This window comes from Microcaecilia unicolor, chromosome 8 (genome assembly GCF_901765095.1).
Source record: "Microcaecilia unicolor chromosome 8, aMicUni1.1, whole genome shotgun sequence".
Taxonomy (NCBI): domain Eukaryota; kingdom Metazoa; phylum Chordata; class Amphibia; order Gymnophiona; family Siphonopidae; genus Microcaecilia; species Microcaecilia unicolor.
In genome coordinates this window covers 60196411-60218297 of record NC_044038.1, presented here as the reverse complement: position 1 = coordinate 60218297, position 21887 = coordinate 60196411, and the positions used below count along the sequence as shown (strand labels likewise).

General features: G+C 46.5%; 1 protein-coding gene across 1 annotated transcript in view; it reads right to left on the bottom strand.

The window, feature by feature from the left end:
- SBK1 (SH3 domain binding kinase 1) overlaps positions 1-21887 on the bottom strand; it is a 102706-nt gene that overhangs the window by 1677 nt on the left and 79142 nt on the right. The window contains exon 3 of the mRNA XM_030212464.1: positions 9624-9826. Coding sequence (XP_030068324.1) covers positions 9624-9826 — 203 coding nt within the window. The remainder of the gene's footprint in view (positions 1-9623; positions 9827-21887) is intronic.

Genomic DNA, 21887 nt, shown 5'->3' with positions numbered 1-21887 from the left:
AAACTCTTTCTCCTTACTCCCCCCTCCCTTTCTCAATTTTAAGCAGCCTTGGTTTTAGAAGGAGATGGGAGGATAAAGAGGGAAATGAGCAGGAATAAATTAAAATCTAGGAAACATTCCCTATATACAGAAAGCCTGTGACTTTCCCAGATATGGCAAGTTACTCAGTTCCAGGCTAGAGATTTTGGGACAGTCCTGGATTTCTGACCACCCCATCCCAATTCATTATGGGACTTGCAGCACTGATTTCAACAGGCAGGATCAGGCATTAGAAATCCCACACTAATTTGGGATGTAAGTTCAAAACCAGGACTGTCCCAAAATCTCCAGCCTGGAACTGGATAACTTGGCATCTCTGCTTTCCAGGAGTTAGTCCTGAGTCTGAATTACAGTCATGGGTGATGTTTAGCTGGAGATCTGTCTAATGCAGAGGTTCTCAACCCAATCCTCAGGACACGGCCAACCAGTCAGGGTTTCAGGATAGCCACAGTGAATATGCATGAGATAAATTTCACTATACGTAAAGTGGAGTGGAGGAGTGGTCTAGTGGTTAAAGCACCAGTCTTGACATCCAGAGGTGGCCAGTTCAAATCCCACTGCTGCTCCTTGTGATCTTGGGCAAGTCACTTAATCCTCCATTGCCTCAGGTACAAACTTAGATTATGAGCCCTCCTGGGACAGAGAAATATCCAGTGTACCTGAATGTAACTCACCTTGAGCCACTACTGAAAAAGGTGTGAGCTAAATGCAAATTCATTGTGGTTATCCTGAAAACCTGACAGGCTAAGCAGTGGGGGGGTGCTGCATTGTCTCCTGCCACCACCCTGCCTTTTTTTTTTTAATCCATGCAGCGACGCAGGCAGCGCCTCGCATCTGCCCTGCGTGTGCTGTGGAGAAAATCGCGTCACTGGCATCGGGCCTTCCCTCGCTTTGTCCCGCACTCGAGGAAATAGGAAGTTACCTCAGAAGAGGGCAGGACAAAGCGAGGGAAGGCCCGACGCCAGCGATGCGATTTTCTCCTTCACAGAACACACAGGGCAGATGCGAGGCACTGCCTGTGTCGCTGCATGGATTTTTAAAAAAGGCAGGGTGGTGGCAGGAGAAGAGGGCCCTGTCGGCTCTTGACGGAGGGGGGGGAGCTCAGAGATGAGAAGGGGATTGGGGAGGGTGGGGGAGCTTAGATGGGTGCTCAGAGGGGAGAAGGGGATTGGGGAGGGGTGGGGAGCTCAAAGGGGATTGGGGAGAGGTGGGGGAGCTCAGAGGAGTTTTCAGAGGGGAGAAGAGAGATGGGGGTGCTCAGATGGGAGAAGGGGTCTGAATCTGGAACTGGGGTCTGACAAGGGGGCAGGAGGGAAAATGGGTCCATGCCTGGGGCAGGTAGGAGAATGGGTCTGGGGCTGAAAAGGGGGGGATGCAAGGCATGTGGTGGATGAAGGGGGCTGGAACTGGGGGCTGAAAAGAGGGGACAGAGAGAGAGGGGACAGACCCTGGATGGAAGAGGGAAGCATGAGGGAGGGCAGACCCTGGATGGATGGGAGAGGGAGGGCAGACGGATTGAAGGGGCAGAGAAAAAGGGCAGATGGTGGGTGGAAGGGGGAGAGAGAAAGAGGGCAGACTGGGGCAAATGGTGGATGGAAGGGGCAGAGATAGAGGGCAGATGTGGATGGAAGGGAGAGAGACAGGGCAGATGTTGATGGAGGGAGGGAGAGATGGCAGACTGGGGCAGATGGTGGATGGAAGGGGCAGAAATAGAGGGCAGATGTGGATGGAAGGGAGAGAGAGGGCAGACACTGGATGGAAGGGACATTAAAGAGGGCAGACACTGAATGGCAGAGAGAGAACGAAGACAGATGCTGGATGGAAGGAAGACAGTGAAAAGAAGATGAGGAAAGCAGAAACCAGAGACAACAAACTGTAAATAAAATATATTTTTTTATTTTTTTGCTTTAGGATATAGTATTGTAGCTGTGTTAATAAATGTTTATAAATAGAACATGTAAATAAGGTAATCTTTTTATTGAACTAATTTTAATACATTTTGGCTTAACTTTCAGGGAACAAAACCCCCTTCCTCAGGTCAGGATAGGATACTGTAACAGTACTATACTGTATTGATCTGAGGAAGGAGATTTTGGCCTCTGGAAGCTAAATGTATTAGTCCAATAAAATGGTATTATTTTATTTTCTGTATTTGTTTTATTTCTATTTGTTAATTTGTAAAGTGGTGATTGTTATTAGTTTTTTCAAATTTACATCTGCTGTCTTTATATTTTGCACAGTACTAGGGGACATTTTCTGTTTCTGTGGCGTTGCATTGTATACAGAGTCTGGCATCAGGGGTTCAGTTTAATTTTTGTCTCAATAGAAAGTTTATGATTACTTATTCTATAGTGGATTAGGGTGTATCTGTGTTTGTGAGACATGGCTTTCAGTTGGCATTGACTGTGCAGGATTGACGATCTTTACTAATCTGTCTGTTTTCGTTTTACAATTGGTGAATTGATGTTCTAGTGCTCACTGTAGTGTTTAAGATGCTTTCCTTTTCCTTGTGTGACTCGTACAAATTACTGCTTATGGTATGGTAGAATTGCTCTATAGGTCCTGAGTGTTTTGTATTCTTGGTATGCCTAGTACTGGATTTGGGGGAGGGGGGGGTGTCAACTATCCTAGCTACGCCACTGAGGCTAGGTGTGTCACAAGGACTAGACTGAGAACCAATAAGTATGTGTGCTCCTCTGTAACACCAGTATTTGAGAGCAGCTAGGCATGCTTTCTCCGCTTTCTCCCCTCATGTAGGCTGCATTGGAGAGCTGCAATCTCAAACCTCATGATCAGTTATAGGGCTCCAGCCTGTGTTCCCTGCCATGCTTCCTCAGTACCAATCAGAAGATCCAAGTCTGTCCCCCACCCTGGTACCTCATCACCAATCAAAGAAGCCAAGCATTCCTTCTGCCCTGCTCCCTTAGTCAGGGCCACCACGGGGGGGGGGGGGGGGGGGGGGGGGGGGGGGGGGAAATTCCCTGGGCCCTGGCCTCCAAGAGGGGCCCGGCGCCAGGGTCTCTCTCTCTTTCTCTCTCCTGCTCCCAACGGGACCCGAGTGATCGCGTCCCGACAGGCGCAGGAGAGAGAAAACTCCGGCGCCACAGCCAGGCCCCCCCTTGGAGGCAGGGGAGGACCCAGAGGAGCACTTCCAGCGCTGCTGTTCTGCCCAGCTGAGCGCTGCTTTTCCTCTCAGGTGCGCATGCTCCGTTTTGAAACCGAGATTGCCCTGAGAAGAAAAGCAGCTGAAGGGGCAGGCAATCGGCAGAAGAGCAGCGCTGGAGGAAGACGTCCTCTGCTGGTGGGGCCTCGGGATCCCCGCCAGTCAACAAAGTATTTCAATTCCAGCAGCATTTCAGTGGGGGGGGGGGGGGGGAGCTGCAACGATTGTGGGGGGGGGGGGGGGGAGCCCTGCCCCAGGCCTGGCGGCAGGCCTGCCCTGGGCCTGCTTCAGTCTCTCAGCGGCCCTGCCCTCAGTACCAATCACAGGAGCCAAGCCTTCCCCTGCCCAACTCCCTCAGTACCAATCACAGGAGTGAAGCCTTCCCCCTGCACTGGGACCTCAGCATCAATAACAGGAGCCTTGCCTTCCTCCCACCCTGCTCCCTCAGTACCAATCACAAGAGAAAAGCCTTCCCCCAGCCCTGGTACCTCAGTACTAATCAGTCTGTCCCCTGCTTTGCTCCATTAGATGTGAGTAAATACCTGAGCAGCAACCTCACCTGCTGGTTGGCCAGAACAGTGTCATATAAATACAATCTGCAACTTAACTGAACTGTGACTACAATCAAGGCAAGAACTGAAGAAATATGCCCTGAGGACGAGATCGGCCTCCTGAGGCCTCAGTCTTACAAAGTGACTTTTCTCATCAGAGGGATGCTTCACCTTTGCCAATTTCTCATGCATTTCCTGGCAGTCAGCTCCACAGTCCAATTACTGTGTATGTGAACTTAATACTTTTCTTCCAGCTGCTTGACCTCCACTTTCTTTAATAAGTCGCTGTCCTCTCCTCTCTCATTCTGAACAGCTTCCTAGAATCTGTTCTCTTTTAGTCTGCTGGTCTTCCTTTGCAAGGGGTGTCCTTGCTCCTCCCTAACTATCTCTCATCCGGAGAGCATCACACAAACTTTTGGATCTGTTTATCTTTCTCACACATTCTCTCATATAATTTTAACAGTGGCGTTCCTAGGGGGGCTGACACCCGGGGCGGATCGCCGATGCGCCCCGCCCCCCGGGTGCAGCGCCCCCCCCCCCAGTGCAGCGTGACCCCCCCCCCCCGGGCAAAAGGACACCCCCCCACCCCAGCAAAAGAACCCCCCCCCGGGTGCACGCCGCTGGGGGGGGGTGCCGCGCGCCGGTCAGCTTCGTTCATTTCCATGCTCCCTCTGCCCCGGAACAGGTTACTTCCTGTTCCGGGGCAGAGGGAGCATGGAAACGAACGAAGCTGACCGGCGTGTGGCACACCCCCCAGCGGCGTGCACCCGGGGCGGACCGCCCCCACCACCCCTCCCTTGGTACGCCACTGAATTGTAAGCATCCCTTTGGGACTCTCACTAGCCCAGTTTGCTCCTGACATTGGGACCCTACTACCTAAGTGTAGTGAGGAAATGAAAACCATTCTGCTACAGCTCCCTTCCTCCTAGTGTTCAGAGGCCCCTAGGGTGGATATTTCTGGAATTGTTGTGAGAGCAGTGCTACCATTTAGGGCTCAGTTTTTAGGCCTAATTAGTGTATGTCCAGTGTGAAGCCTCCCTTGAGTTTTACAGTACTGTCTGTTTATGAAGTACACTTGAAAGTCAGAGGTTTTACTCCCTCTGCATAACTGCAGAAGAAAAGAGTAAACTCAGGAGCTTGAGCTATATGGCACATGTCAAGTTGTGCGCGTGGCCAATTTATGCATGCTACTCAATTAAAGAGCCTATTAGTGTTGATAATTGGTCATTATCAGTCAGTCTAATTGGCAATAATTGGAATTCACGCATGCATTATTTTAGGTGTATTCTGACAAAAGGTGCACATAGATTCCAGTGTGCATAGTCAAAAAGGGGGCGTGGCAATGGGAGGAGTATGGGCATATGGTGGCAATCAATTAAATCTATGCGTGTGGTTATAGAATTCGGGGGAGTGCACCTATGTCAACTTTGTGTTCCGGAGCAAGGGACCGGCCGAGCCAAAGGCGCACACCTGCTCCACGCACCCCCTCACTGCCGGCACCCGGGGCGGACCGCCCCCACCTCCCCGCCCTAGGTACACTACAGCTGATAGCTATATATGTTGCTGTTAGTCGCTAACAGTGCTAACCTCTAACATGTTGCCAAAATCACAGTAGGACAGTTATACTACCAATAACTGTCCTAACCACGGCCTTCATTCTGTCTAGAAAGTTTCTGTAAACTGCCTCAGACCCTTTTCCATGCCACATTTAACCTCTTCAGATACTAATACAAAAAAATCCTTCAGTCTCTGGTACTCAATGATCAAACTACTATCCAAACCAGGACTAAAAGTTACCCAAAACAAAAAATCAAAAAAATCACAGCATAGGCTACATACTTCAATTCAATTTTTTGAGTATACCCTCAGAATTCCCACTCAGTATGGCAAGTAATGGTATAACTGCCTGGTGGGTCAGCACTTCATTCATCGGGTTAACTCTTTTTATATATTTTTTGTGCTTGTATCCATATAATATTATTTCTCAATTCACCATCTTCATAAAGTGATATTAATGTGTAACCATTTAACCAATGCTGATAATGACACTATCTATAAATCTGAATAAACTTATCTTGTGATTCATATGCACTCCGGCTTGCTGGGTCGCAACAAGAAGACACCACGGGTTTCAAAGTCTTTTCTTCAGGGACTCGGGTCAAAGGCATAAATTTGCAGCACCTTCCTCCTGCTGCTGACTTCCTTCCATCCTAATGACGACTTCCTTTCAGCCTCTCAATGCTCGCATGTCGACACTAGGACGGAAGGAAGTCAGCGGCAGGAGGAAGGTGCTGCAAATTTATGCCTTTAACCCGAGTGGAAAAAGTGGAAAATGGAAAAAGGCTCACATCAAACCATGGAACTAAAAATATCTTAAAATTTTATTGCACATATTACATAAAATTGTTCAGTTACAATCAAACCTATAAATGGCAAGTGACCGACTCACCTGCAAATGCGCAGTAGAGACTTCCCTCTCTGTCCCGCCCCCACGTCAAGACGTGATGACGGAACAGAGAGGGAAACTCTGCGCTGAGGAGGAGTGCAGTCACTGCCACACGGACGTCGACGCTGCCGCTAATGGTACCGCTCCCCCCCCCCCGGAGGTCGCCGCTGCCGCTGCCGCTCCCCCCCTGCAGGTCGCCGCTGCCGTCCCCCCCCCCAAGGTCGCAGCCAACCCCCTCCACCAGGCCAGGCCCTCTCTTCTACATTTAACTTACAGCGCCGAAACCGCAGGCAGATCAGCTCCCGTCGGCCTTCCTTCCCAGCCTGTGTGCCCCGCCCTCGCTGACGTTACGTCACACGAGGGCGGGACACAGGCAGAGAAGGAAGGCCGACGGAGCTGATCTGCCTGCGGTTTCGGCACTGTAAGTTAAATGTAGAACAGAGGGCCCGGGTGGAGGGGGCCGGTGGCGATCTCGGGGGGGGGGGGGGGACGGTAGCGGCGACCTCGGGGGGGGGGGGAGGGGCGATAGCAGCGACCTCGGGGGGGGAGGGGAAGGCAGGAGAAATGCTCAGAAGGAGGAGGGGGGCCTTGCAGCTGGCTGGGAGGGATGGAGGGGGGTGCCCTTGGAGCTGGGAGGGAATCGGGCCTTGGAGCTGGGAGGGAGGGGCCAGTGGCGACCTCGGGGGAGGGGGGGAGCGGGTAGCGGCGACAACAGCGACCTCAGGGGGGGGGGAGGGGAAGGCAGGAGAAATGCTCAGAAGGAGGAGGGGGGCCTTGGAGCTGCGAGGGAGGGGAAGGGAGGGACGGAGGGGGCCTTGGAGCTGGCTTGGACGGGGGGGGGCCTTGGAGCTGGGAGGGGAGGGAATGGGGCCTTGGAGCTAGGAGGGAGGGAGAGACTGGGGGCCTTGAAGCTGGCAGAGAAGGAGGGAGGATGCTGGACATGGGAGGTCAGAAGTAGGGGGGCCTTGGAGCTGGGAGGGATGTACAGAGGGGGGCCTTGCAGCTGGCTGGGAGGGATGGAGGGGGGGCCCTTGGAGCTGGGAGGGAATCGGGCCTTGGAGCTGGGAGGGAGGGGCCAGTGGCAACCTCGGGGGGGGGGGGAGCGGTAGCGGCGACAACAGCGACCTCGGGGGGGGAGGGGAAGGCAGGAGAAATGCTCAGAAGGAGGAGGGGGGCCTTGGAGCTGCGAGGGAGGGGAGGGATGGAGGGGGGCCTTGGAGCTGGCTCGGACGGGGGGCCTTGGAGCTGGGAGGGAATCGGGCCTTGGAGCTGGGAGGGAGGGGCCGGTGGCACCTCGGGGGGGGGGGGGAGCGGGTAGCGGCGACAACAGCGACCTCGGGGGGGGGGGGGAAGGCAGGATAAATGCTCAGAAGGAGGAGGGGGCCTTGGAGCTGCGAGGGAGGGGAGGGACGGAGGGCCTTGGAGCTGGGAGGGGAGGGAATGGGGCCTTGGAGCTAGGGAGGGAGGGAAAGACTGGGGGCCTTGAAGCTGGCAGGGAAGGAGGGAGGATGCTGGACATAGGAGGTCAGAAGTAGGGGGGCCTTGGAGCTGGGAGGGATGTACAGAGGGGGGCCTTGCAGCTGGCTGGGAGGGACGGAGGGGGGGCCCATGGAGCTGGGAGGGAATCGGGCCTTGGAGCTGGGAGGGAGGGAAGGAGGAAGGGCGGGGAGCCGAGGGGAGGGAGGGAGGGAGTTATACATCAAAATAGAGCATACCAATACTTGCCCGTTTTAACGGGCTTAACGGCTAGTTGTAACATAAAACACTCAGCTGCTGCATAAAATGGCTCAACTCAGCTGGACACAGTGATGCGTTTCGGCCCAGAAAGGCCTCCCTTAGGAGTCTTTCAAATATATCCCCCCAAAAAGTGAAACCAACAACTTCAAATAAGCAATGTTGAATGGTCTTTAAAAAGACCTTGAGAAATAGATCTTGAGAAAAAAACAAGCACAAAACTCAAACGAATCTCTTGAACACTGACAGAGAAACACTCCTCTGTCAACAGGAAGAACTGCGTCACATCATATTTGTGTGTTCGGCCATTACGTAGTTTCCATAGAAATGTTTTACAGGTAATAATGACTTGTTCAAAATATGCTCTGAAATTGCACCTTAGGGAGAATGTCTACTAAAGGGCATTAAGTCCTAGCCTATGCTTTAGTGGAGGAGTAGCCTAATGGTTAGTGCAGTGGCCTTTGACCCTGGTAACCTGGGTTCAATTCCCACTGCAGCTCCTTGTGACCTTGGGCAAGTCACTTAGGACCCCTTTTAGTAAGCTGTGGTAAGCCCAATGGGGGCTTACCGCTTCCTAAACTGGAAGTTCCGCCGGGCTACCGCAGCAACCCTCCATTGCCCCAGGTACAAAAACTTAGGGGCCCTAAGCCATGTAAGCGTCTACGCGCGCCCAACGCATGTCAAAATGGAGTTACCACCTGGCTACTGCATGGTTCTCGCGGTAATTTCATTTTTGGCGCACATCCAATACGCACATCTGAAAAATAATTTTTTCGGACACACGTATTGGGCACGCGCTCCAAGTGACATTTGCCACGCATAGGACAGTACTGCCCGATTACCGCGTGAGACTTTACCGCTAGGTCAATGGCTGGTGGTAAGATCTCAGACCCAAAATGGACGCACGGCAATTTTCATTTTGCCGCACGTCCATTTTCGGCAAAAATTTTCAAAAAGGCATTTTTTGCAGGTGTGCTGAAAAATGACTCTGTGTGCGCTCAAAACATGCGTCTACACTACCACAGGCCATTTTTCAGCGCACTTTAGTAAAAGGACACCTTAGGTTGTGAGCCCACTAGGGACAGAGAAAGTACCTGCATACAATGTGTACAGCATTGCACACGTCTAGTAGTGCTACAGAAAACATGTTGAAGCATTTTGCAGTAAGTAGATTGTCTGCATTTATTTTCTGTATTTATTTGTTTGCTCTTAACTCCTCCTAAATAGGAAGTGGTAAATGCTCCCCCATCAATTTTCTTCAAGTTATGCATGCTAATTTGAACATTAGTGCATGACCTGAAAGAGAAATACTGGAAATTGCTCTATTTCTGGGCTCACTAGAAATGAGCTTAGCATGCGGGAAATGCCTCATGTTAGCACGTGATAAGCCCATAAACTAGCACATCTTAGCAGACATACCCTCCAGGTCCCCCTGGAAAGAGAAGGGGCTAGAAGAAGCTAAAACAATCCCCTTCCAGTGAGCAAAGACACAAAAGAACAGCATGTCTAGTCTAACACATTGGTAATGGAGACTCTTCAGTAGCTCATATGGAAAATTCAGTACTGATGAAATTCTAGTTTCAGCTTGTTGAGAACCACTATTAATGAACTTATATCAAATTTTGACTCCCTCAAAATAAACTAGAAGAACCCCCCCCCCCCCACCCCCTTCATTTTAGTCTTCAATCACCTGAGGTGGGATGACATCGAAGAGGTCACCGCCTGGGGCATACTCTTGTGCAAAGACGTAGCAGTCCTCTGTCTCAAAGACCACATCGAAGACCTTGATGATGAAGGGACTGGAGGAGAGGGTGTTGGTGATGCTGAACTCACGCAAGAAGTTCTTTAGCTTGGTCTTGCTTTTGTTCACAAATTTCAGTGCCATTTTGGTTCCTGGGGAAGAAGAACACGAGGATAGTTAGACAAAATGAAATGAAATTCAAACCCATCATTCTGGAATCAATGAAGAGCAGCCCAGGGCTTAAAAAGATGAGGGGAAGAGAAGGGCATTCATTTGCAACAATAGGGGAATATCAATTATATATCTCATGTTGTTGCATGTCGTTATCAAATGAAAACAAGTAGGAAAAAAATGTGAAAATTTGCCAATAATAATGTACACTCCTTTGAGAGTGTGCCCAACAAGGGAGCCCATTGTGCACGCACGAACCATGCATCTGTACTGAACCCTCTTTCAAAAGTGCACACATTCAAAAAATGGCCAAATGAAAACGAATAAAGCAAACATTCCTGGAAATGACAACAAAATTAACATTTTTGATTTGTCCCAAGGCAAAATCCTTCTGGACAAATGTTTTGGAAATGATGCACAAAATCATTGGCGTTTCTTTTCCCCTTACGGCGGAATACTGCCTAGTACATTTTAAACCCAACGGGATGTGCTCCGAAGTTCATTGCTTGGCAACTAGTGTTTTCACTTGTAAACTGTCGCTGGCAGCAACATGGAGTGGAGGAGTGGCCTAGTGGCTAGGGTGGTGGACTTTGGTCCTGAGGAACTGAGTTCAATTCCCACTTCAGGCACAGGCAGCTCCTTGTGACTCTGGGCAAGTCACTTAACCCTCCATTGCCCCAGGTACAAATAAGTATCCATATACAATATGTAAGCTGCATTGAGCCTGCCATGAGTGGGAAAGCATGGGGTACAAATGTAACAAAAAGATAGACTTTCACTGCAAATGCTCCTGGCAAAAGTGGACTTCATATATTTAATGACTAAGGGGCCATTTTACTAAGACACAGTGTGCTTACGTGTGTCATTTCCACATGCTGAGGCCATTTTTAACGCTAAGGCAAAATGGCTGTTTTTTCTATTTCCAGCATTAATGTCCATGTGCTACTTTTCCCATTAGCAGGTGGCTATTAGCACCTATTTTGCAGGTTGGAAGGGCTCCTACACTAATCGGTTAGTACATGGCAATGTAGCTGCGCTAAATAATTAGCGCAGAAAACACCTACTCTCTTCCTCCGCCCTGCCTCAGTGCTAAAAAATAAAGTTTATTTTTTAGCATGTGGGAAGCAGTGGCGTAGCTACGTGGGGCCAGGGGGGCCTGGGCCCCCATAGATTTGGCTCTGGACCCCCCCCCCCCCGCTGATGACCCACCCGACCCCCCCTCCCGCCGCCAACCAGCCGAAACAGAAGGAAGCCTTTTGCGAGAAGAAGAGGACCTCGGCTGGCGGGGGTTGGGGTCCCCCACCAGCAAAGGTAGGCGACGGTGGGTTGGCGGCGGGAGGGGAGGTCGACAGGGTCGGCGGCAGGGTGGGGGCAAAGTCAGTTTGGGGGGGGGTCGGCGGCACCGGGGGGGGGGCTAAAATGTGCCCCCTCACCATGGGCTCTGGACCCCCCCTCCTGCTGAAGTCTGGCTACGCCCCTGGTGGGAAGCAAGCACAAATGCAAAAATTACCATGGGACATTTCAGCGCACCCCACAGTAAGCACAAGTTAGTCGTACTGCAGCTCAGTAAAAGGGCCCCTAAGTTAGGCCCCTAAGTTAATGGCCTTGAGACGAAGCACTCTGACAACATTTCACAAAACGTGGGACTCTATAAGGTCTGGAGGGACAAAATGCTTGAAGGTGTAAATATGTAACACAACATAGTCTACGATTAGGGGATGTGTCTAAGGACTGTGTGCCATATGCTTGGTTATTGGGGGGAGGGAATTTATTATTGGAAAGGTGATTCCAGGATTATGTTACTGATTTTGCTTTTATTCCTAATCCTATGCTTAGTCAGGCTTCTGTTTTGAATTTTTATGTTTATAAATCTTAAATAAACAGTAAAAAAAAGAAAAAGAAAGAAAGAACATTTTCTGACTGCCCGTACCTCCTGACAGATATTGCAGGGGGCAGAGGTAAATCTAACGTAGCTGATTTCCACAAGGTGAAGACAGGGTATCTAAAGTAAAGATTTTAAGTTTTTATATACTTAAACATACCCTACTAAAACGCAGAGACATATTTCATACACAGGCAGGTTATTGCAGGCATATCTGGTCATGTTTCACACTCCCCAGCTTCATCCATGTGTATTTAATATACACAGACATTGGGGCTAATTTTTAAGAGGGTGCTTATGTGAAAAACCCAAAAGAGTGCTTAGTTTATGTCCATTTATAAAAGCAACATAGGCATCCTTGTGCATTAAAAAATAAACTCTTAACATGACCACTAACAGCATGGAAATGCTTCAAAATTACCTTCAGACTGTATATAAACCCCTTAAAATTTACACTCCACCCATCCATATCTATTCAGTCATGATCAGGGCGTAGACCGTAGATGTCTGCCCAGCATCGGTTTCACTTCCCAATTACTGGCGTCGCCACCTAATCTCCGCTAAGATTCCGTGGATCCATTCCTTCTAAACAGGATTCCTTATTCTATAAACTGCGCACCCAGTTAGGCCACCTAAAACCAGACCTGAATACCTAGTAGTGTACCTAGTTTTTCGAAACACCCACAGCCCTACTACTACTTATCATTCCTATAGCACTACTAGACATACGCAGCGTTGTACACTTGAATATGAAGAGACAGTCCCTGCTCGACAAAGCTTACAATCTAATTAGGACAGACAAACAGGACAAATAAGAGAAGGGAATTACTAAGGTGGGGATGATAAAATAAGGGTTCTGAACAAGTGAGTAATGGTTAGGATTTAAAAGCAGCATCAAAAAGGTGGGCTTTTTGCCTAGATTTGAAGACGGCCAGAGATGGAGCTTGACGTACCGGCTCAGACATCCCAGGAGAGCAACGGGACACCGTACAGGGCACTTCTGTACACTTCATAAAAATGCTCCCAAGTACACATCTCACCTTTGTTCCCTTATCTTGTCCCCCGAGCCCTCCTAAACCCACTGCACACCACTACAATAGCCCTTATGGGCGAAGGAGGCACAACCAACCCATTCCATGTCCATGGCCAAGCCCTTTTGTTGACGGCGCACATTAGAATTTAGATGCACCACGTTATAGAATACGCCTAGAAAGTTTTGTGTGCAAATTCTAATTAAAGTCAATTAGTAGTGCTAATTGGTTAAGTACCAATTATTGGCGCAGATTGGCTTGTTAAGTAAGTTGTGTGCATAATTTGGCCATGCAGCCAAATTAGTATGCACAACTTAAGGCGCCATATATAGAATTTGGGGGAATATGCTTATATTATGTAAATGTGGAAGAGTGAATGAGTCGCTAGACCAACAAAAATGAAAAAAACAAACATCCTTAGATATACTACTACTACTACTTATCATTTCTACAGCGCTACAAGACGTATGCAGCGCTGTACAGTTGAACATGAAGAAATAGTCCCTGCTCGACAGAGCTTACAATCTAATTAGGACAAACAGGACAAACAAAAGCTAAGGGAATATTAAAGTGAGGATGATAAAATAAGGGTTCTGAACAAGTGAATAAAGGTTAGGAGTTAAAAGCAGCATCAAAAAGGTGGGCTTTTAGCATAGATGTAAAGACGGCCAGAGATGGAGCTTGACATACCAGATATAGACAGGGTTCTTCCAAAAATATAATTAAAACTATTTAAACATATTTTAACAAGAATTTTTTTAAATTTTTATACAAATCTGTAAGAATCTTTTCAATATTAAATATTACCAAAACAATCAAAATTATCCAAAAAAAAAAGGGGGGAAGAAAAAAGCCTCAGAAAAGTTCACCCACAAGCTAAGGAGTGAATTTCATTACTATCACAAAAGCACAACACTAACCATTTGGAGACATTGCCCTCAAGTGAAAATCAGCCAATACAAAGCTTACACAAGCTTCTGAACCATAGGCAAAACATCTCCCTACATTTTGTACAATGCAAATACAAAAAGGCAAAAAAAGACAGAGGCAAATGTATCACACAATAATATAAACAAAAAGAAAGAGTGTATACTCAAAAAGAACAAGGCAAAAAAAATCCTCCATTTTAACCATACTTTCTGTTTTGTTGTTTTTGCCTTGTTCTTTTTGAATGTGGTTTTTTTTATTTTGTTGAAAATACAAATACAGGGGCCCTTTTTCAAAGGCACACCAAAAGGTGGCCTGCAGTAGTATGGCTGCTTGTATTGGACACGCGCTGGACCATTTCTCCAGCACGTCTGGAAAAAAAGGGGGGTGTTTAAGCCTGGAAATGGACGTGTGGCAAAATGAAAACCAGCACGCATCTATTTACGCCCTGAGCCCTTAACGCCACCCATTGACTTAGCGGTAAATGCTCTCATGTTGCTCACGTGGTAACCATCCAGCACATGACAACTGCCATTTATCACCAGGAACACCCCCCCCCCCCCCCAGTAGAAAATAGAAAATTATTTTCTACCACGAGTTTTCGGCGCATGTCAAACTTGAAATTACTGCCAGGCGCACGCACTAACTGGACGGTATTACCGAGTTGACGTGCACTACACATGCCTAGGCCTTTACGTGCCTTTCTTAAAGGGCCCCACAATGCTGTCTTCTAGGATGGACAATACACAGGAAGTGCACAGCTTCCAGAAGATTAAGTGGAAACCCTGGCACAGCCTACATGGTGAAACGATCAACGTCGATGTGATCAGCTATATAAAATCTCCATGTAACTTTTTGATGCAGGAATACAAGGAGGTATTTTGTGAAGATCTGAGATAGACGACTGGAAGGACTGACCATCAATTGCTCTTTGAATTGATGATAAGCATCTAATTTGAGAAATATTTTGGGATAAGCAACATGCAGACTGGAAGTAAAACTGAGTATTATTTTTTTTAGAATTAGCACTGCTAATCTTTGACTCTAGTTATGGAGAGCACATATTGTCAGATCTGAATCATGTTTGAGGACTGTTTTAAGTGGAGCACAAATGAGTCATTCAGGTCCATTCTACAGGACAGTATTATATATTGTGTTTGATACAAGGCTAACACAAACACAAAATACAATACTGTCCTCTAGAATGGACCCGAATGACTCATTTGTGCTCCACTTAAAACATTTAGCCTCTGGGTGAACTTTTCTGAGGCTTTTCCAACCTTGTTTTTGGACAATTTAGATTAGGCCTTGACAAATTTTCATTAAATCTAGAAGCCAGCATCTAAGACCTTTCTCGCTTCTCCTTTCCTACCCTTCCAACATTGTCTCCAGTGAAGTTGAAGGGGGGGAGGAGTTTGGAATCCCCTCCCAGATTAGCAGTAGCTCTTTTAGGGCTTCTTTTACAAAGCAGCGCTAGCCATTCCCACGCAGCAAATGAGAAGAAGCCCATAGGAATTGAATTGGCTTCCTATTTGCCGCACTGAGAATCAGCAGCGAGGTTTTGTAAAAAAAAAATGGCCCTTAGAAATTGACTTACTAAGATTTTTTTCCCTATTTTGTGCCTGTAGGCAAAGAAACTTTAATAAATCAAGGAGCCCTTTTACAAAGGTACCGGAGGGCTAATGCGTGGGTAGCACGTGCCCAATTGGCACTACCGCTGGGATAACGCGTGTACCCAGCAGTAATTCCAATTTTGAGATACGCTGAAGCCCAAGGTAGAAAATAATTTTATATTTTCTACTGCGGGGGGGTGGCGTTCCTGGTGGTAAATGGCAGCACGCTCACATTGACGTGCAGTGCATGGTTACTGTGGGGGTAGTACATGAGCCCTTACCACTAAGTCAATGGGATGGCGCTAAGGGCTCAGGCCATAAATAGGCATGCTCTAATTTTAATATTAGCGCAACCATTTCCCAGCCGATTAAAAAAATTGCCTTTTTCCCAACCATGGTAAACAATGGCCAAGCACATGCCTAAAAGATGTGCCCACACTACCGCAGACCACTTTTTACCGCTGCTTTGTAAAAGGACCCCTCGGTTCCTTAAGGTGCCTTGAGACTTCCTGAACCCCCTGCACTGCGCAGCTCAAGTATATCTGCGTGCATCTGGTAGCGCTATACAAATACTAATAATAATAATAATAAGTGTATGCAGAGCCTGATCACCCTGCAGGGTGGAGAGAAGCAGTTACAGGCAGTGCTGTGTTAGGAAAAAAAATATTGGGGGGGGGGGGGGGATATGAAATCCTGGGTGCCGGGATGAAATAGCCATGACAACCTGGCACCCGGGATTTGTCGACCCCTAATTTAGATAGTTTTGATAACATTTAATATGAATTAATATAGAAAGAGTTACATAAGTACATAAGTATTGCCATACTGGGAAAGACCACAGGTCCATCAAGCCCAGCATCCTGTTTCCAACAGTAGCCAATCCAGGTCACAAATACCTGGCAAGGTCCCAAAAAAGTACAAAACATTTTATACTACTTATCCCAGAAATAGTGGATTTTCCAAAATCCTTTAGGAAGCCGTCCAAACCTTTTTTAAACTCCACTAAGCTAACCGCCTTTACCACATTCTCTGGCAACGAATTCCAGAGTTTAATTACACGTTGGGTGAAGAAAAATTTTCTCCAACTCGTTTTAAATTTACTACATTGTAGCTTCATCAAATGCCCCCTAGTCCTAGTATTTTTGGAAAGTGTAAACAGACACTTCACATCTACCCATTCAACTCCACTATTGAGTTACTATTAATATTTCTGTTAAAAACTTGTTTTAAAAAGTTTAATATGTTTTTGGAGGAACTCTGCCTTTTATGAATAAGGATATTTACAACACAGCCAATAATTACTCTTTAAGGAGTTTATTTACTAAAGTCTTGTGCCCATTTTGTGTTAAGTAATAAATAGGGCCTAAATTTATAAAACAACTTTCATCTGGACAGGTGGAGAAGCTTAGTGGCTACAGCAGCAAGCTGAGGACCATAGAAGCCAGGTTCAGATTCTGCGTGTGACCTCAAGGCGAGTCATTTCACACACACACCCCTCCTCCCATTGTCGCAGTTACAAACATAGGCCCTGGGGCAGAGCCTTTTGTAAAACAGGGAAAACTAAGCACTCTTAACCTGGGTGCCTCAAAAGTCCCATCTTAGGGCCCATTTTACTAAGCCGCATAGGCGCCTACGTGCGCTAAATTGGCGTTACCTCCCAGTTACTGTGTGGCCCTTGTGGTAATTCTAATTTTGGTGCGCGTCCGCTACGCACGTCTCAAAACTATTTTTTATTTTCTGGCGCCTAGCGGATGCGCGCCAAGTGGCATCTGACACGCGTAGGTCATTACCTCCCAAATTCTTTACCACTAGGTCTATGGCTGGCGGTAAGGTCTCAGATCCAAAATGAACATGCAGCAATTTTGATTTTGCCGCATGTCCATTTTCGGCAAAAAAGGCCTTTTTTACAGGTGCGCTGAAAATACCCGCACCTACACTACCGCAAGTCATTTTTCAGCGCGCCTTCGTAAAAGGACCCCTCATTGAGCTATCTAAAATGAACCTTCATGTGTTAATTGCAAGGTGAATCCATGCCCATTTCCCATCCATTTCATGTCCCAAAATGGCCATTTACAAACAAAGACCACACAGCATATCCAATCTGCCCATCAAAATCAACTAATAAGCTCTACAATCTCTTCCTCTCCTTTAGAGATCCTTTGTGCTTGTCCCAGCTTTCCTGAATTTATATACCAACCTTATCTCCACCACCTGCACTAGTCTATAAAGAAATATTTCCTTAGATTTTGTCTGAGTCTTTCCCCTTTCACTTACATCCTATGATTATTCCAGAACTTCCTTTTAAAGGACATGGATTTAATATACTACTTTTCTGTGGTACAACCAAAGCAGTTTACATATAATATACAGTTGCTTTTTCTGTCCCTAGCGGATTCACAATCTAAGCTTTTGTACCTGTGGCAATGGAGGGTTGAGTGATTTGCCCAAAGTCACAAAGAGTTACAGAGGGAATTGAACACTGTTCCCCATATTTTCAACCCACTGCACTAACCATTAAGCTACTCCTATTAACCTGCAAAACACCCCATATGCTGACCACCATGGGCTGAATATCGGAGGCCAGTCTCTAACCTATTCCAGAATAAAGTTAGCTAGCAAGTTTTGCAGATGCTTCCTCATCCTTCTCCATGATCTACATCAGGTTTAATGAGTCTGTAGAAGTATCAAGTCCTTCCACTGGAATTTGATCTTGTTTTCCCTTAACAGGTGGAAAAAGATAATAGGCACAAGAGTATCTAATGATCTTAAGGTGGCCAAACATGTGCAAAATTGGTTAGTGTATTGTGTACAATTCTGAACACTACACCTTCAAAAGAATATTAGGATAGAGTTGGTCCAGAAGGCAGCTACTATAATAGTCAACAGTTTTAATCATAGAATTTATAGAGACAGATTTGAAGATCTAAACATGTATACCCTGGAGGAAAGGCAGGATAGGGGGAGATATGCTAGAGACATTTAAATACTTCTGTGGCATTAATGCACAGGAGATGGGCTTCTTTCATTTTTAATCTACCAGCTTCCTTCATTTATTGTGTGTGCCTGTAATATACAAATTACAGTCAACTGGCAGGGATTCTTTATTGTTCTGTGCGCTCGGGAAGAAGGTGTCATCATGGACAATACACTGAAATCTTCCACCCAGCATGTGGCGGCAGCAAAAAAAGCAAACAGAATGCTACGGATTATTAGGAAAGGAATAGAAAATTAAACAAAGAATACTATAATGCCTCTGTATTGCTCTATGGTGTGACTTCACCATGAGTATTGTGTGCAATTCTGGTCACCGTATTTCAAAAAAGATACAGCAGAATTAAAAAAGGTTCAAAGAAGGGCAACCAAAATGATTAAGGGGATGAAACTCCTCTCAAGTAAGGAAAGACTTAAGAAGCTAAAGGCTCCTTTTACTAAGCGGCGGTAAGCCCAATATGGGCTTACCACTCGCTATACAGGAAGTACCGCCGGGCTACCGTAGCAGACTGATGGTACTTCCCACCCCTAGCGTGCCATCTTTTCTGGCGCTACACAAAGTTTTAATTTTTGCTCAATTTCACTAGAAACGGGCCTGCAGGCCGGGCAGGAAAGTAGGGCAGACAGCGTGGAGGCAAATATTGCCGCAGGAAAGCTTCTGCTAGCAGGGCTTGGGGAGATATGTGGTGTCAAGAGAGGCGGGGAGGTGGGGAAAAATGTGCCACCCCCCACACTTTGGGCTCATGCTCCCTCCCAAATCAAGATCTGGCTACGCCTCTGTGAGGGAGGATATAATTGAGGTCTACAAAATCCTGAGTGGTGTAGAACAAGTAAATGTGAATTTATTTATTCTTTCAAAACGTAATAAGACTAGGGGACACTCAATGAAATTACATAGCAATATTTTTTAAATGAATAGAAGGAAATATTTTTTCACCCAAGAAACAGCTAGGTTCTGGAACTCATTACCAACGCGGGCACCAGGGGTAGTTCCAACTCTGGAACACGCCATTTCCCGCACTAGGGAAAATCGGCTCATATTTTTTAAGCACGGTGCTAACCCAGCACTAATCGGGCAGTTCAGCACGCTACCCGGTTATCGCTGGGTTAGCACGGGAGCTCTTACTGCCACCTCAATGGGTGGCGGTGAGTGCTCCCTCCCCTCCCTCCACATGGCCATGTCTTTTTTTCAGCCTTTTTACCTGTTGTGGTAAAAAGATCCTCAGCACACAGAAAAATGGCCACCGCCGCTAGCACAGGGCCCTTTTTACTGCAGCTTGGTAAGAGGACCTCAGTGTGTGCTGTTAACACACGTTTGAGCCCTTTACTACAGCTTAGCACAAGCTGATGGACATTAGAAAGCACTAAATGCTGCATGTCCTATTTCCTATTTTATACCTATGGGCTACGTGGCACTTAGGGGGTCTTTTACTACAGATTAGCTCGAGTTATCTGCAGCAGAGTCGATAGGAGTAAAAGATCCCCTTAGTGCATGCTAATGTCCATTAGCAAATGCTAAGCTTTAGTAAAAGGGCCCCTTCATTAACTGTTAACATGGTACTGCATTTTTAGACTCAGAATTTCCATGTTAAATAACTCGAGCAGCTTAGTAAATAGGAGCCTTTGACTGCGCACAGTAATTCCCATGTACAGGAGTTGTACACTGTAAGCCTTCTGGGGACAAGACAATCCCTAATGCACCTTTAAAAGGTATAAGCTAAATCAAACAGGTAAGTAATGGATAGATTATAGACAGGCAGATATCTGTGGGTTTATTACATACTAAATACCCAGAAAATAATATTTAAAAAGTCATATGATATGCAGAAAATTTGATATACAAAATAATACAACTAAGGAGTGTAGTTATCAGTGTGGGCTACCTTTAAAACCACTAACTCATGCTATTTTAGCACAAGTCCCATTTTATGCAATGAGACCTTGTTTCCAATAACTGGAGTTAACTGTAAAATAACACGTCTTAATGGTAGTCCACATTGATAACTTCCTCCTCTTAATTAAAGAAAAATGAAATGCCTCTAGAAATCAAGTCGCTTCTATATATAATAAAAGTGAGCCAAGTATTATAATAGAGCAATCAAGCCATTGTGACATCACTGATGAGGTTGGCTCTTAGGCATCAGAGGAATGAGGCATTATGACATCACAATATCAGCTGGGGTTACCAGACACTAAAACTCTTCACACAAAGGGGGAAAGTTATATGTGGGCCACTGTTAAGACAAGTTATTTTACCTGTAACCTGTGCTATTTTAGTACAGATCCCATTTGATGCAATGAGACCTACTTAATAATAACAGGGGTTAACAATAAAATAGCACATCTTATTGGTAACCCACATTGAAAATTCCCCCTCAGAGTCACTTATTCCTTATAAGGAAATTGTATGCAAATAACATTGGTCAGGCCACTCACACAGCAGCTGGAAATTAGTCTTTATGAGCCCCTGACACTGCTGACCTTTCAAACTGACAGCACACATTTAGGGAACTCAGCTTTTGGTGGAAGAAGCTGGTGAGAATATGGACCTGACATTCTGACACCAGTAAAAGTCATTTAGCACCTTCCTCCACTGCCCACATCACTGGTAAAAAAAAATCCTGTTACATTCTTTTACATGTTCCTTGTGGTGACAATGAAAAAGTTTAAAAGGGTAATTAAAAATAACATGTCTGTTTCTGACATCTGTAGACTGTGAATTTAGAAAAAGCCCACACGGTGGTCCTTGGCAAACAGGAATGAAAAAGCAAAGATACAAGACAGAGGAATAAGAGCACAGGACAGAAAGAAAGAGGGAAGAAAGAAATAATCATAAAATTAAAAGGGACATAGGAGAGGGAAGACAAAGGAAAGGAAAGCTCAGACTGATTAGATAAGAGAAAAAGGGCAGAGAAAAGATGCAGGGAAAAGGAGACAGAAAAGCAAAGATTAAATATAGGAGAGTGATGAGAAAGAGCGAAAACATAGAGGAAACAGCTGAAGTAGGGAATACAAAGACGACTAGAAGGGGAGCAGAGAGAGAGAGAGAGAGAGAGTTCCATGCTATTGGGAGGCGATTTGATCTGCCGGGAAGATTGGAGGATGGTGTCTAATGTCACTCTACTGCACTGTCCTCCCCTGCATAAAGTGCAGCTACCTCTGAAGTGTGCAGGGAACCCAGAGAGAGTTCCAGCTATTGGGAGAAGACTTGATCTGCAGGGATCTCAGGATGGTGTCTGATGTCACTCTAGTGTGCAGTCCTCCCCTGCATAAAGTGCAGCTGCCTCTGAAGTGAGCGGGCTACAGAGAGAAAGTTCTACGCTGTTGGGAGGAGACTTGATCTGTAGGGAAGATCTGAGGTCAGCATCTGATGTCATTCTAGTGCGCCATCCTCCCCTGCATAAAGCGTAGCCGCCACTGTGGTGCTCATGGAGGAAAAGTCCATAGTCTGTTATTGAGATGGATATCGGGGAAGCCGCTTCTTGCTCCATGATTGGTAGCACGAAATGTTGCTACTATTTGGGTATCTGCCAGGTACTTGTAACCTTAGATTGGCCACTGTTGGAAGCAGGATACTGGGCTAGATGGACCATTGGTC